Genomic DNA, 14,671 nt, shown 5'->3' on the forward strand with positions numbered 1-14,671 from the left:
TAAGTCAGAGGGTGAATTAGAAAACGCTTTAAGAGGTTGTTGGAACGTAAAAAGGAAGTACCTAACAATATACAGTTGGATTTTGAGTGGTTTTGCTGTTTTTTCTACAGTTACGGTTGATTTTAAATGTTTGTTTTTCTTGTATTTTTTTGCAAGAGAAGGAAAGAACAATTAAAGCGACATTGATTTTTGTGTTGTGAGTGGATTATGTCACAAGTGAATAGAAGTGAGGAACAGATTTGTATGTTTCGCTTCACTAGTCCTCCTAAAGGCTCTGTCTAAAACTCAAGTCCCCTTTTGAACACTTTCACAGGGTGAGTGAACAGACCCCATTAATGGCTTTTGAAATTTACAAGCCCAAGCTTTTCAGACCCTATTGTTGCCATCCTTCTTAAAGCTGTTAAACTTTTTGACAGGGTGGTGTGTTAAAAAGGCTAATAATTGTAAACCAAATTGGGTTTTCAATGTTTTATATATCGTGTCACCCATCACGTAATCGATTGGAGTTTAAACAGATTAGAGCTACAACATTCAGATAGTTTAGTCATCTCTTTGTATTTGACGAATTTTAAAATGTTAAGGGATGGTAAAAAGTGAAGAGAAGCAGTATCGTATGAAAATTGTGATTTTTTGAGTGACGTAAAGCAGACATGAAGAGTGACGTAAAGAGTGACGATGTTTGATTTTCAGGTACTGAAATGTATGTGCTATGTATAAATATCCGAGCATTGAACTTTTGTAGCCCAGCTGTAACTCCAGCCTAGCTAGAGTGCATGCGAAAAAGTGACATAAACACAAAAAAGTGTCGTAGGCGAATCTTCTTTGCTTATTGCGACACTTTCTAATGAAAACGAGCATCATCACGACAGTCAGAAGTTAACAAAAGGGTGACAGTAAATCGCTTCAATTCAATCGTTAATCATCATACCTCTGTATGGTCACTTCTTATCCTCTGATCACATAAATAATTGAGTTTTCTAAAATGGCGCCCGATCTGACTCTTGTCAAGTACGGAGTCACCTACAATCCCCCGGCTATAGTCCTATTCTACAAAGAGAGAAACGCGCAAGACAATGACCCAAATTCCGATAATAATTCAGAGGAACCAAGTGAAAGCAACGCGTAAGTAAACTATCTCAATCAGAATTATGGACGCTGCTTTGAATGAATAAGAAATTAGCAAAAGTCCTATTAATTGGGAACTAAATTATTTTCTACAGCATCATTTATGTGTATTTTATTCTACTGCGTTTTTGTTCCGCCCTCGTAATGAAAGAACTGTATGCGAGCCTGAATTCTTGTTGTGTCACCCCCCCCCCCCCCCGCCCCCAAAAAAATGATCAGAGGAAGACATGAATGGTATCATTCGAAAAGCCTTAGAGCGTAAATATTTCTGCAAAAGGATTGTTTCGAATTTCGTTTTTGTTGAAAAGATATAAAGTTTTTAAAAAGATCTAAGTTTGAACAAAGAAATTAAGGAAAAATTTAGCGAAGTAAATAATTTCTGAGTTCAAGAGAAAAAGACGAAAATTTTGATTTTCTAATCTAGTTGTTGCGCCAACATTTAAACTTATTTTTGCGCTCCAATGATTAGGTACTTATTGGCACTCTATTTTTGTTTCGAAACAGTGTGGGAGGAACTATATACTCAACGGGTTTTGTTTGTTCAGTCAACGCAGACTGATAGATATATTTGACGTAGAACGATATGAGTGGTATGAAAGCAAGTTCTCATTAATTTCCCAAGTTTTGGGTTTAACTTGTGACGACACATGTGACATTTAATTGATTTAATTAAGTTCCTTTGTGGTCGAAGTGTAGCTTTACCACTTTTTAAAAACTTCAAGGACAATGTTTTTGTGTGTGTGCTTATTGGTTGAACAGACAAAACAGTCCCAGACGAAAGAGTCCTAATTTGCAAAATAGTCCCAGACAAAACAGTCCCGCTCGTTAGACAGATTAAAAAGAAATTGAAGCCTTGATCTTGAAAGAAAGCTTTGACGTCGGATAATCAGAATCAACGTGGCGCAGTAGTTAGTGATCTGACTCACAATCGGAGGTCGTTGGTTCGAGCCCGAGTGGGGAAAATATGTTCGCAAAAATAAAAAAGAGTGTAAATCAGATCGGAAAGTGGAAAAAACTATGAACAGTTTTAAAGTCCGGAGAACCCGGCCATGGGTTGCCGCGAGAGAAGGGAAAATGAAGGGCTAGTTCATGATCGACATTTTGCAATAATCAGATCGCTCCTAGCGTTATTTTTAAATTTAAAAAAATTAAGTCGTCTAATTGCTCTAGCAAGTCAGTGGCTGGCAGAGTCGCAAAAACAATAATTATTTTTTCATCTTGGGGCCCTTATCGTAATACATTAACTTCTCACCACTATGTGCCATCGGTAATAACTCCGGAATCTCAAATCCTTTCAGCGAAGGGGTCTCACTCATTTGTGAACGATTTTGTTGGCGCGTTCTGTTAACTGTCCTTTGGTTTGAGTTGTAAGCTGGAATATTAGCTGCTGTTTCTGGTGATGTTTTTTGGGCAGCAAATAATTTCTGGCGGGGAGTCTCGTCAGCCAGTGCTGCTCTGTCTTTAAACGCCGAGTGGAATTTTCTCTTTTCAATGTCTGCTGCATCAGGTAAATGGCTATGAACTGTGATAATTTCTTTGTTCATTGCGTAGCCTGACTCTGCAATTGCATTTTGTAATACAGCAGCGCCAAGAAGATGGGCTCTCTGTAAGTTGTCGGTGCCTAATATAGCCATAGCTTTCAAAGACGAGCAATTCCGATTTTTTGTTTGTCTGAATGAATTCCATATTAAAAATTTGCGTCAAAATTATGGCGCCAAACATCGTCAGGCACTCTTTCATATGCCGCGCAATTGAAACAAAACCTGTCATTGAGCTTAGCAACTAATATTCCGTCCACTTTTAATACTTTGATAATTTGATTCGGTTTAGCCTAATTGTCGTATTAACTTTCGTTAATGCGTTGAGTCAAAATCTGTAAAAATTTTGGGACTATTTTGTCTGGGACCTTTTTTTCTGTTTTTTAGACTATTTTGTCCGGACACGTCTAATTGTGCAGACTACCATTGCCCAGGCCACTAATAAAATTTCAGTTATTTTGTCCAAGCCGAGTGTGCATGGAAGAGGTTTTTTCTACTACAGAGGAAAAAAATTTTAATTGTGAGTATCCAAAAGCAGCAGTCTGTTCAGACATCTGTGATTTTTTTTCTGTATGCTTCATTTAGGACTCTTTGGTAGTATTATGGTCTACTCTTGCACAGTTTTGCTATTTTAACGGAAACAAAAATCACATCTGTTTAACAATATTTAAATTTCATCAGTTAGATGGATCTAGTTGTTGAAAGACTGAACTTATTTAGGGATAAAAAGTATTGGCAGTTGTATATTTCTTCATTTACGATACATAGCAGAGCGCAATCATAACTATTTGAATCATAACTCATACCTTCCTTTTTGACCCAGATCGAAGGACTTCGATTTTTGATCACGGTAAAAAAAACTTTCAAATTAGAGTTGATGTCGAAAGATTTTCAAAAATATATATTTAAAAGTGCTCAAAATGAGTCAATTGTTAATAGCTCTCGTGTGAGGAAGCGCCGAATGCCCGTGAGAGATCGGATGACAGGATCTGTGACTGGGATAGTCGGTTCTCCTGACGATAATGAAGATCCGAACAGAGTAATGACAGTTCAAGAGGTAGGGGAGAGGCTCAGGAAAAGACATCCCAAACACCTGCAACTTCTCACTAACTACAAGCTAGAGAAGTTATTGACACTCATACAAGGTACATAACATATCTACAGCCCATATTCAGTGGTCGTCATTCTTGTCAAGGTCAATTGATGTTGTTTCTATCGCAATGGTGACCGCTGAGAGCAATTATTGACCACTCTTGACCTCATGCGGATTTAAATGGCTTCTCGGATAAACAGATTTTGCGTGGAATCAATGTTCTGAATTCGTTTTGATGATAGTCTGAAGATTGATTAGGTGCTATTATGTATTTTTATTGATAGTAAAATTGACAAGGCGACTCGGTAATGTGCGATCGCACATAAGGTTCCGACCCCGCTCATTCACAATTTTGGCTTGATTTTCTACCAAATGAGGAACATAGAAAACCCCAAAAATTCAAGTATTTTAAAAAAAAATTGGTGTGTGAACGAAAAGAAAGTCTCCAAAGCAAATAACTGTGGTGGAGTAAAAATGGCGCATTAGATTGATGAGATGTGCAAATATTAAAAAAACCGAGTCAAGGTGAAGAGCAAAATCAAACAACAGCAACAACAAAAATTAATTACATCAAAAACTTCATGTCCGTTTTTAAAAACAAAACTTTATAACAAACTCAAAAAACCATCAGATAAAACTGATATTAAACAAAAATAACTTGTAATTCAACAGAAAAGATTCAAATGTTATAGATATTAATTTTTTGTTAGTTAAAAAATCAAAAATAGGTGCTGCGTTTTTGATAATCAACGAATAAATTTAGCAAAAAACGGCGAAGTTTTAAATACAGAGCGCTCTCAACGGAATTTGATGTAAAAAAGCCCCCTTTTGAGTCTATAAAGTTGTGTTAGTGGTGTTTGGGTCTGTACTTCCTGCAATTTTTATCAAAATGGACTAAAGAAACTTATTTCGTGCTGTTTTTGAAGAAAAAGTCTTTATTTTGAAATATTTAGCCAGAATTTTTGACAAAAAAAAATAATCAAAATAGCCTACAATGTTCTTTTGATTTTTTTATTTTTACAAATAATAATCAACAACACTTTCAAAAAAAATTAACAAATTTTCTCAAAATTGTCAAAGTTTTATTCAATAATTCCGGAAAAAGTGATTAAAATCTCGCCGGAATTCACACTATTTTCTCAAAATTTAAAACTCGATAACTCTCTGTAAAAAGCTAAAATTAAAAAAATCTTTTTAATTCGATATTCTACGCTGGACAAGCTTTCTAATGATACCAGTCTCAACTCTCTACGATGAATATATCGATCGGCCAAAATTGACTGAACAAAAAAACCCGTTTGAGTATATAGTTCCTTCCCCCTCAAGAGGGGTCGGAACAATAAAATTTTCTGTTGATAGTAAAAATGTTCTAATCACTGCTATTGTTGCTTTCACTTGGTGCACAAAGCTCAATTGATTTTCAAAACCTAAAGGTGAGCTAACTTTTGACAAAACCAATCAGTAAAATTACTTGAAGAGATGGCGATAATATAATGATGGCATTTTAGGTCATCAAAGAGGTCTGTCGCAAGAGGCAGTTCTAGTTAGATGGGACATGGAACACACAGTGGATGGACAGGAGGATCTCAATAAGTTAGACAATGACTCCCTCAGGAAGAAGAAACTGGCCATGGAGGAAACATTCGAGAAACATCGTATTCTACCAGGTGCATTAATTACTTAAGATGTACCTGAAATTTTGTTTAAAGAACCAGTCTTAGAATTGACCACCTAATGACGAGCAAAATATTCTATTATCTTGTTATATCGTACATCTTCTTATACGATGCAACAATTGCGATAAACTCGCGTCGTTCATGAAAACGAACGTGTATTGAAACATTTTTAAAAGTGTCTGATCAAGTGAACGGCGGCGTACATTGACTTAAGCTTAGCGTGGAAGTTTGAGGATGGTAGCTTTACTTAGGTGCTCGAAGACATCCAAGCAGCTACTGTATTTGTCAACCTTTTTTTGAAAAATTTTAAAAAAGGTTGGCAAATACGGTAGCTGTTTGGATGTTTTCGAGCACCTAAGTAAAGCTATCATTCTCAAACTTCCACGCTAAGCTTAAGTCAACCTCTGCGGTGTACGGAACAATTATCCGAGGGAAACTTAAGTGACAGCTCCGCTTGGTCACCAAGTGATGAAGTTGTGCTTCTATTAAACTATTTTGTTCTTTCTCTCTAGTATCTTGGATGCAAAATGCCTGTTCAAAGCCATTTTTATTATAACGTCTGCTTTTTACATTTTTCAATCATTGTAACCAATTTTAGTGGAAAGAAAAAATGTGTTTAATAAGATAAGCCAAAAGAATTTCAACGTCACAATTATTATTGTAGCATTTGTTCATTCAACCATAAGAATTGAATTCCTCATAGAAAATATTGCTAAAATGTGTGGCAGGTGACCCGAACTACATTTACGACAAAGAGGTCAATTTTGACGAGGGTGACAAATTGGACTGCGACTGGGATTTAGACAGTGATAGTGAACAGCACAAGCAACCCAAACCAGGGGGACAAGCTACAACAAAAAACACTATAGCAAGTCCCTCGGAACAATTTGGGTTAGCCTCTTCGGCGGTTTCTCCGACAAAACTGCTAACGACATCCCTTGACAATGACCCAATATCCACTTCTGATGAGAAAGTAAACATTCCAGCATTACAAACATTCCAAGTGTCAACCGCAGCTACTCATAGCAACGACCTTCTGGTCGATGATATTGATGACTTTTTCGATGATTAGTTAATTAAGAGATATACCAGAGATTTATCCTTAAAGAGTATTGCGAGATTAACTTTAATTAAGCGAACTGTAAACTTTTAAGAATTCTTACATGTATACTAAGTATGGATTAAGCAAGCTACTAAAATATGAAATTATGAGAGCTAATTTCAACGAAATTTGCAACAAGCTGAACGTTTTTCGCCTTAGGCTATAAAATGAATAATGAATTAATCATTTTCAATACGCCTTTCATCGTCAAGCACCGTTGCGTTTATGAATTGTTGGCTTAATTCAGGGAATAGGTGGTTAAAATCTCCGGTTTTATAGTGAGGATCAATTTTGCTGCTCAAATAAAATTTTTTCCGCCTTTTAGTTGATCAAGCTTTAACGCAATAATTTGGATAAAAATTGGAAGTTAAGTTGAAATTGAGATGAACAAGTGTAACAATAGATTGTTTTAGATTTAATTGTTTGTACTTCAATTCAAAATTGTTGGTGGAAATGCTCGTTTCTTCATTCTATAGTTGTCTGCCAAGAGGTAAATTGAGCATCTTGTTCAAGCGGCCTGGTACACTTAAGACAAGAACTAATTTGTCGCAATCTACCGAGACGATTTCAAATAAATGTTAATCGATCAACAAATCATATTGCACCGGCAATTTGTTAGCTTTCATCTTAAAATGTGACCTTGAAGCATCATGTGTGTAATCAAAGATAGAAAATTTTGAAAATGAGTCAAATCGCGTCTAAGTTTTCTGAAATTCTTCATGAAAATTGCATTATTTAGTTCATTTTGTGGCAAGATAATGATAATGATTTTGGGTATTGTGGTGCATTGGGTACTCTGGATGAGTTGTTCTCTCACTTTAAAAGTTGTTGAAACAATCGAAAACGAAAAATTTCTGCATTGCGATTGCACCCATTTTTAAAAGACGAAAGAGTGGAGGCGAAAGAAAAAATTAACAGTTTAACGCTGTAAAAACAGTTCCTTCGGCAATGCGTAAATTTTGTTGACACTTGCTTCCTGTCATACATAGCAAGCAATAGCTCCAAAAGTAACTTACCTCGTCTTGGTGCAACATGGCTCATGGATAAATAAGTAACTCAAATGATAACTTTGATCAGTTCAGTTAATGTATTTATCTTTAAATATCAAACTACATCGCCAAATGTTTTCAAATTGACAGCTACACTCAGAACTAACTATACCGGCTATCATTTTTGGTTCCTCAAACCAGTCGGTTAAGGGTGTTATAGGAAGTTCATGTTAGCCAGAGAGTTGGAATGAAAAGAGTTCGTAAGTAAAAATATAAGAATCTACAAGTGAGCTATTCTGAGAGATATTGTAGTTGCATCAATTCGGAGCATAGTATGTTAAAACCTCTGGTTTAGAGTTTGGAGCAATTCCGCTGCTCTAATAGAATTTTTTCTATAAAATGTTCACATGCGGCATTTTTACATTGATTTTTGTTTTTTTAAAATTTTTTGATCTGATGTTTTTTAGAAATGGTTTTTCCAGGTCAAACATAGTCCGTTCTAGGTCTAGTTTTTTGCTTAGTCAAAGAAAATTCTTTGAATTGTACGTCAGGACTTGTCCTACTATGTTTTATTACTTCGTCGAACGAAAATGTTTCACTTTACGTCATTTTGCCGCTTTTTCAACATTTTGCGTGAAATCTTTATGACTTCTCTAGGCTAGTTTCTCTCTTCTCTGTGTTAGATTTAATTGTTTGTACTTCAAATGAAAATTGTTGGTGGAAATGCTTGTTTCTTCATTCTTTGGTTTTCTGCCAAAAGGTAAATTGAGCATCTTGTTCATCCACCTGATGCGCTTAAGACAAAAACTAATTTGTGGCAATTATAAGAATCTACAAGTGTACTATTTTGCGAGATATTGTAGTTGCATTAATTCAGGACATAGATAGTTCAGGACATGCATAGCTTTAATGCTATAATTTGGAGTAAAATTGGAAATTTTTGGTATGACCCAGTAGCGTACACAATCTTCTTAAATGGCCTGATCATCTGCAGCCTCAAACAATGGTTGCCCGTTTCTGTCTTAACTTCAGAAAAGTTTGTAGATATCAATTACAATGTAAGAAGATGGAAAAAATCTGTCGATATCTTTTTATTACCAAACAGGTAAGCTTGATTTACAGCGCAATCTTTTTTTGATTTAAATAGTTTTCTTTTGAGAGCTACATTTTTCCTAATTAATAGCCGCCCTCATCTCAGCCGGCTATTATAGCGCTCCTAATTGTTTTACAATTCAAAGAATTTGAATTGTATTGGGGCGCTGTCTTTTTTTAAGATCTGCTCACAAATGTTCATAATTTTTGAAGTCAATTTGGAGTAGTGATTTTGGTCACGCCGAAACAGGAAGTGGAGCGAAAACGCGAGTGGTTTTGGGGCGTGAAGTTTTTTTTGCTCTAATTTTAAAGTATTGAGAAAACGGAGTTTGAACGGAAATTCGCTTTCTCGGTAGTGGTTTTTTGTTCACATGCGGCAATTTCGCTTTCATTTTTACTGTTTTTTCGATTTTTTGGTTTGGGTTTTTTTTCCAAATGGTTTTCCCAATACATTCATAGTTCATTCTAGACCTAGTTTTTTGTTTGAACTAAATTTCTATTTCTCGCTAGTGGTTTTCGTTCACATGCGGCATTTTTACATTGATTTTTGTTTTTTTTTTAAATTTTTTGATCTGATGTTTTTTAGAAATGGTTTTTCCAGGTCAAACATAGTCCGTTCTAGGTCTAGTTTTTTGCTTAGTCAAAGAAAATTCTTTGAATTGTACGTCAGGACTTGTCCTGCTATATTTTATTACTTCGTCGAACGAAAATGTTTCACTTTACGTCATTTTGCCGCTTTTTCAACATTTTGCGTGAAATCTTTATGACTTCTCTAGGCTAGTTTCTCTCTTCTCTGTGTTAGATTTAATTGTTTGTACTTCAATTGAAAATTGTTGGTGGAAATGCTTGTTTCTTCATTCTTTGGTTTTCTGCCAAAAGGTAAATTGAGCATCTTGTTCATCCACCTGATGCGCTTAAGACAAAAACTAATTTGTGGCAATTATAAGAATCTACAAGTGTACTATTTTGCGAGATATTGTAGTTGCATTAATTCAGGACATAGATAGTTCAGGACATCCATAGCTTTAATGCTATAATTTGGAGTAAAATTGGAAGTTGTTGGTATGACCCAGTAGCGTACATAATCTTCTTAAATGGCCTGATCATCTGCAGCCTCAAACAATGGTTGCCCGTTTCTGTCTTAAGTTCAGAAAAGTTTGTAGATATCAATTACAATGTAAGAAGATGGAAAAAATCTGTCGATATCTTTTTATTACCAAACAGGTAAGCTTGATTTACAGCGCAATCTTTTTTTGATTTAAATAGTTTTCTTTTGAGAGCTACATTTTTCCTAATTAATAGCCGCCCTCATCTCAGCCAGCTATTATAGCGCTCCTAATTGTTTTACAATTCAAAGAATTTGAATTGTATTGGGGCGCTGTCTTTTTTTAAGATCTGCTCACAAATGTTCATAATTTTTGAAGTCAATTTGGAGTAGTGATTTTGGTCACGCCGAAACAGGAAGTGGAGCGAAAACGCGAGTGGTTTTGGGGCGTGAAGTTTTTTTTGCTCTAATTTTAAAGTATTGAGAAAACGGAGTTTGAACGGAAATTCGCTTTCTCGGTAGTGGTTTTTTGTTCACATGCGGCAATTTCGCTTTCATTTTTACTGTTTTTTCGATTTTTTGGTTTGGGTTTTTTTCTAAATGGTTTTCCCAATACATTCATAGTTCATTCTAGACCTAGTTTTTTGCTTGAACTAAATTTCTATTTCTCGCTAGTGGTTTTCGTTCACATGCGGCATTTTTACATTGATTTTTGTTTTTTTTTTTTAAATTTTTTGATCTGATGTTTTTTAGAAATGGTTTTTCCAGGTCAAACATAGTCCGTTCTAGGTCTAGTTTTTTGCTTAGTCAAAGAAAATTCTTTGAATTGTACGTCAGGACTTGTCCTGCTATGTTTTATTACTTCGTCGAACGAAAATGTTTCACTTTACGTCATTTTGCCGCTTTTTCAACATTTTGCGTGAAATCTTTATGACTTCTCTAGGCTAGTTTCTCTCTTCTCTCATTCTGCTAAAAGTGATTTTGAACATCAGTTGTTCAGCGAAGCAATTCAAAATGAACAGAGTCAGTGTAAAAAATTGAAGTCAGAAATAGAAACGGGATAAACCCATAAAGCCCAATTTTAGATGCCCGCTATTTGAACGTCGTTCCTATAAGTCTTAGTTACTATCTCTAATGCTTATTGGTATTGATAGTTGCCCTTGTAGCCTCTCTCTAAGAAACAGAAGTATGCTTATCTTTTTTTCAGTATCTTCTATTCTTTCAATCCCAATCATGCTTATTAGAATCAACGGCGGCTATTTTCCGGCAATCTGCCGGGTATGTTCTGATGCTGCAATCATTTGTCCACAAAGGATGAAAAATGATCAAAGTAGTGCTTCGCTTTCAGTTTTACATCTTGAATATTGAAAAATGCAATACGTGTCTTAATGTTTAAATCAGAGAAAACAATGTTTGCAAGTTGGCAGATATTTGGAAACTGGCTCTAAAATAACAGGTCAGCAACAATGAAACCCTTATATTCCGTGAATGGATGGTTAAAACCTCTGGTCTAGTTTGGCGACCAATTTTGATGCTCAAATAAAAAATTTCGCTTTCTAGTTGACTACAGTTCAACTCAATAATTTGGAATTAAATTTAAAGTTGAGGTAAGACGTACACGTGTAACATCAAACCGTTCTACATTTAATTTTTTGTACCTCAATTCAAAATTATTGATCGAAATGGTTGTTTCTTCATTCTTTAGTTGTCTACTAAAGGTCAATTGAGGGTTGTGTTCAACGTGTAGGACAAAATTAGTTTCTAACAATCTACGAGACGATCTTACACAATTGTTAATTGGTCAACCAATCAGATTGCCCCAGTTTGTATCTGAAAATTGTCATCCTTAAACGTGTGATCAAGGATGAAAAATATCCCAGAATTTTTAACGATACATCATTTTTTCAAATAAATCATTGTGCCCATGACACCTAATTTATCGGTAGCATTAATGTCTGTACTGAAATATATGAATCTGTCAATGAAATTACCCGAGCAAGTAGTTCCTCCTTTTCATTAGGTTTAAGCTTCGCTATATGTAAATTCTGTGCTTAACGGATTTAACAATAACAAAAAATGAGGGCTAAAAATAATTGCTGTAATGATGGAGACTTCATTGAATATGATTCCAATATCAATGAGCTCTTAAAGTACGCTTCAATCTTGACTTAAGAGTTAAAAACTATAATATATGGGGAAACAAGAAACTTACTCGAAAATTTGTAGTTTGTGGCATTTGCTCGAGCCATACAATGTTTATTTTGCTAAACTTATCAGACAGTTTTATAAATAAGCTTAACATCAATTTATGGAAAAATGAAAATATTTGTCACCATTTGGCGATGTGGTGACTGCAGTTTTTTATAAGTAAAGTTTCTATAAACTGTTCCAGCCATTTTTAGCATAAATAACTAACACATTCCTTGTTCAGACTAGAGATAATAGATTATAGAGAATGTAGAATCAAATAAAATTGTATAAAATATCAGAGATCAAGTTTGAATACACAACTGCTTCTAAGCAAGCTGAATAGTCCCAATGCAAACATTCATTGGATGTTTAAATAAATAAATCTTTTTCTGCTTTCAACACACTGGAATTCTAAGACACGCCACTGACAATCGATTTGATCATTTTTTATTTCCAGCCGTGAAACAATTGGAGTCCTGGTGCAACTCGGGGAAAAATATTCTTCATGATTAAAAAGGCGTTATTATTACCTTGATTCCTTTTTTAGATGATCAAAGTATTTTCAATTAAACATAGGATGTGCATTGAATATTTTCCACCAGGGATCATCCATTTAGTTCTACTCAACATTTTCACAATGCTCAGATTTTGCTATAGTCACAAAGCAGTATTAGTTTTACTTTAATATCCATATATGGAATGCAAGTGCTAAACAATCAACTATTTTAAAGAAATATGCACAAAACATGTGCGCTTTGACTAAACATCATTCAAATAATTTATCACCATTTTTTGAAAATTGTTTCTTATCAGTTCTTCATTGCTTCAAACTCTTTTCTAATTTGAAATTTTGAAACCAAAAGATCTAAGTACGCTTTTATGATTCGTCGATATAAAAGTTTACCAAATAAATTTCATATTTGCTTAGTTTGCAGCTTTCATTCTGTCGCCATGATACGTCACTCAGTCTAGTTCTCTTTCCATTGTTGTATAGGGGAAATGTTCCCAACTCAGCAAAAAAGGCGCTGGAACTCGAAACGCTTGAAAAAACGAAAAAAAGTCAACAATAAACGACCAGTTATTAATTTTTGAAAACTTTTAGCTGACATAAGAAACAAGTCAAAGAAAACGTGCACCGTATTAATTCACAAGTCAAACTAAAACAAGGGCACTATCTTTGAGATTTCCGTTTCATCGGCGCAAAATATATAATTGAGGTGACGGATGAGTAGGTAGAGGATGTAAAAAATAAGATGGCTTTCAATAACCAAAATTAACATTGATTGTCGATGAATAACTAATAGAAGTCATTCAACTACTTAAAATGCTCGAATTTCAATATCATCACCAAGCAGTGTTAGTGAAATTTTATTCCAATTAAAAATGGAATAAAGTGCTAAGAAAATCAACTCTGTAAAGAGATATGAATGGGTGTATCATTATGGCAACATTCATCAAATTCAAACGTTTTCCAATACAACTACACAGGTATAACCATTGAGCTAAACATCTGTCAAGAGTTTGAAAGGAATGCATAACCTTTAATTTTCCCTTTTTCAAAATTTTTGGATAAGTTTAGAGCTTTGACTAAACAGAGAGATGAAAACTATTTATTTACTGAGCGAAACAGCCAAAAAAAACAACTGAATTGAACACGAACACACATCAAATGACTATTTGAAAAAAAATCGTCCTCTAAGACTTCCAAAAACTTTTTTCTAACGTTAGATAGAAATCTTATAATTTTGTGTTGTTAACCGAATTATTTTTTTTTTCATTTAAATGAGCTTAATGATAAAAACGTGAACGAAGTGCCCGAATAATTTTTACTTCCAATAGAGTCAATGCGTGGCAATTTTTCTCGTCTATCTCAATTTTTTTGCGGGTTTACTGGGGCTCTGAATGTGATTGAAGATCAACGTAAGAGCACTTTGTGAGAGAATAACTTACGTTTTCCTCAAGTTCATTTGCTCAATTAGAAAATTAAAAGAAATTGATTTCCTAATTGATTGAAATTTTCAATAGTTTTTCATTAATCGCATTTCTGTTGTCATCGTGAAAATATGATAATAAGAACAAAAAATAGAAAGATAGATGGTTATGAAGTTCCTCTCTTAGAACGTACAATGAGCTGAACAAAACAAGAGCACGCCTGCTTACTATTTCAACCCTCAAAGTTGTCGGTCGAAACAATTAAGATAGGATAGTTACCAATGGTGACAAAACTAGGCTTGCTGAAGATGGGATAAAGTCCATACCACTGATAGTGTATGAAGTTCACCATAACAGATAGTACAGAGCAAAATTTGCAACATTTAGACCTTTGCTATCAGTTGACGATAATTACGTAATTGCAGACTAGTTGCTATTTAAGGCTTGCATCAGATGAACGAAACAGTTCTAAGCAAATATGCCGTTTTAAAAGCCAAACGAGAAATATGATATTTTTCCTAATACAACACAAGATGTATTTTGAACTTATCAAAATGATGTGAGAGCCTTTAAATTGAAAATCTTTTCGCCAACCAAAGAACAATTAAAACCACTCACCTCTAACAGTTTTTCAATATGAGGACAGATATATCACTATTGAGCTGAAGGCCAGTATATAGTCTGTGGGAATTAAATAATAGATATTTTTTCCATTTCAAAAATTACATGATTTTTTAGGATCTTTATTTAGATTGCAAGATAGCTAAAAACAATTAATAAAATTTAGAAACAAAAACAAAAAAAAAACAGGGTCGATCAAAACCAATCGTTTGCGCAGCATTTATATGCACAAGTAAACTATTTGAGAACAATTTCATCCCAGAAATGA

General features: G+C 34.5%; 2 protein-coding genes across 7 annotated transcripts in view; one reads left to right on the forward strand and one right to left on the reverse strand.

The window, feature by feature from the left end:
- LOC142337562 (centrosomal protein of 19 kDa-like) overlaps positions 1-6,988 on the forward strand; it is a 38,826-nt gene extending 31,838 nt beyond the window's left edge. Inside the window, exons 1-4 of one of the 2 annotated variants that reach the window (XM_075386887.1) lie at positions 672-1,122; positions 3,603-3,808; positions 5,265-5,423; positions 6,161-6,988. In XM_075386887.1, coding sequence (XP_075243002.1) covers positions 983-1,122; positions 3,603-3,808; positions 5,265-5,423; positions 6,161-6,504 — 849 coding nt within the window. In that variant the 5' untranslated portion in view covers positions 672-982 and the 3' untranslated portion in view covers positions 6,505-6,988. Of the gene's footprint in view, positions 1-671; positions 1,123-3,602; positions 3,809-5,264; positions 5,424-6,160 lie in introns of those variants that run through there. The other variant, XM_075386888.1, reaches the window with a different exon arrangement.
- LOC142337561 (A-type potassium channel modulatory protein DPP6-like) overlaps positions 1-14,671 on the reverse strand; it is a 148,549-nt gene that overhangs the window by 63,464 nt on the left and 70,414 nt on the right. The gene's annotated exons all lie outside the window — the stretch shown is intronic.

The sequence above is a fragment of the Convolutriloba macropyga genome, chromosome 4 (assembly GCF_964194025.1).
Source record: "Convolutriloba macropyga chromosome 4, txConMacr16.3, whole genome shotgun sequence".
Classification (NCBI taxonomy): domain Eukaryota; kingdom Metazoa; phylum Xenacoelomorpha; order Acoela; family Convolutidae; genus Convolutriloba; species Convolutriloba macropyga.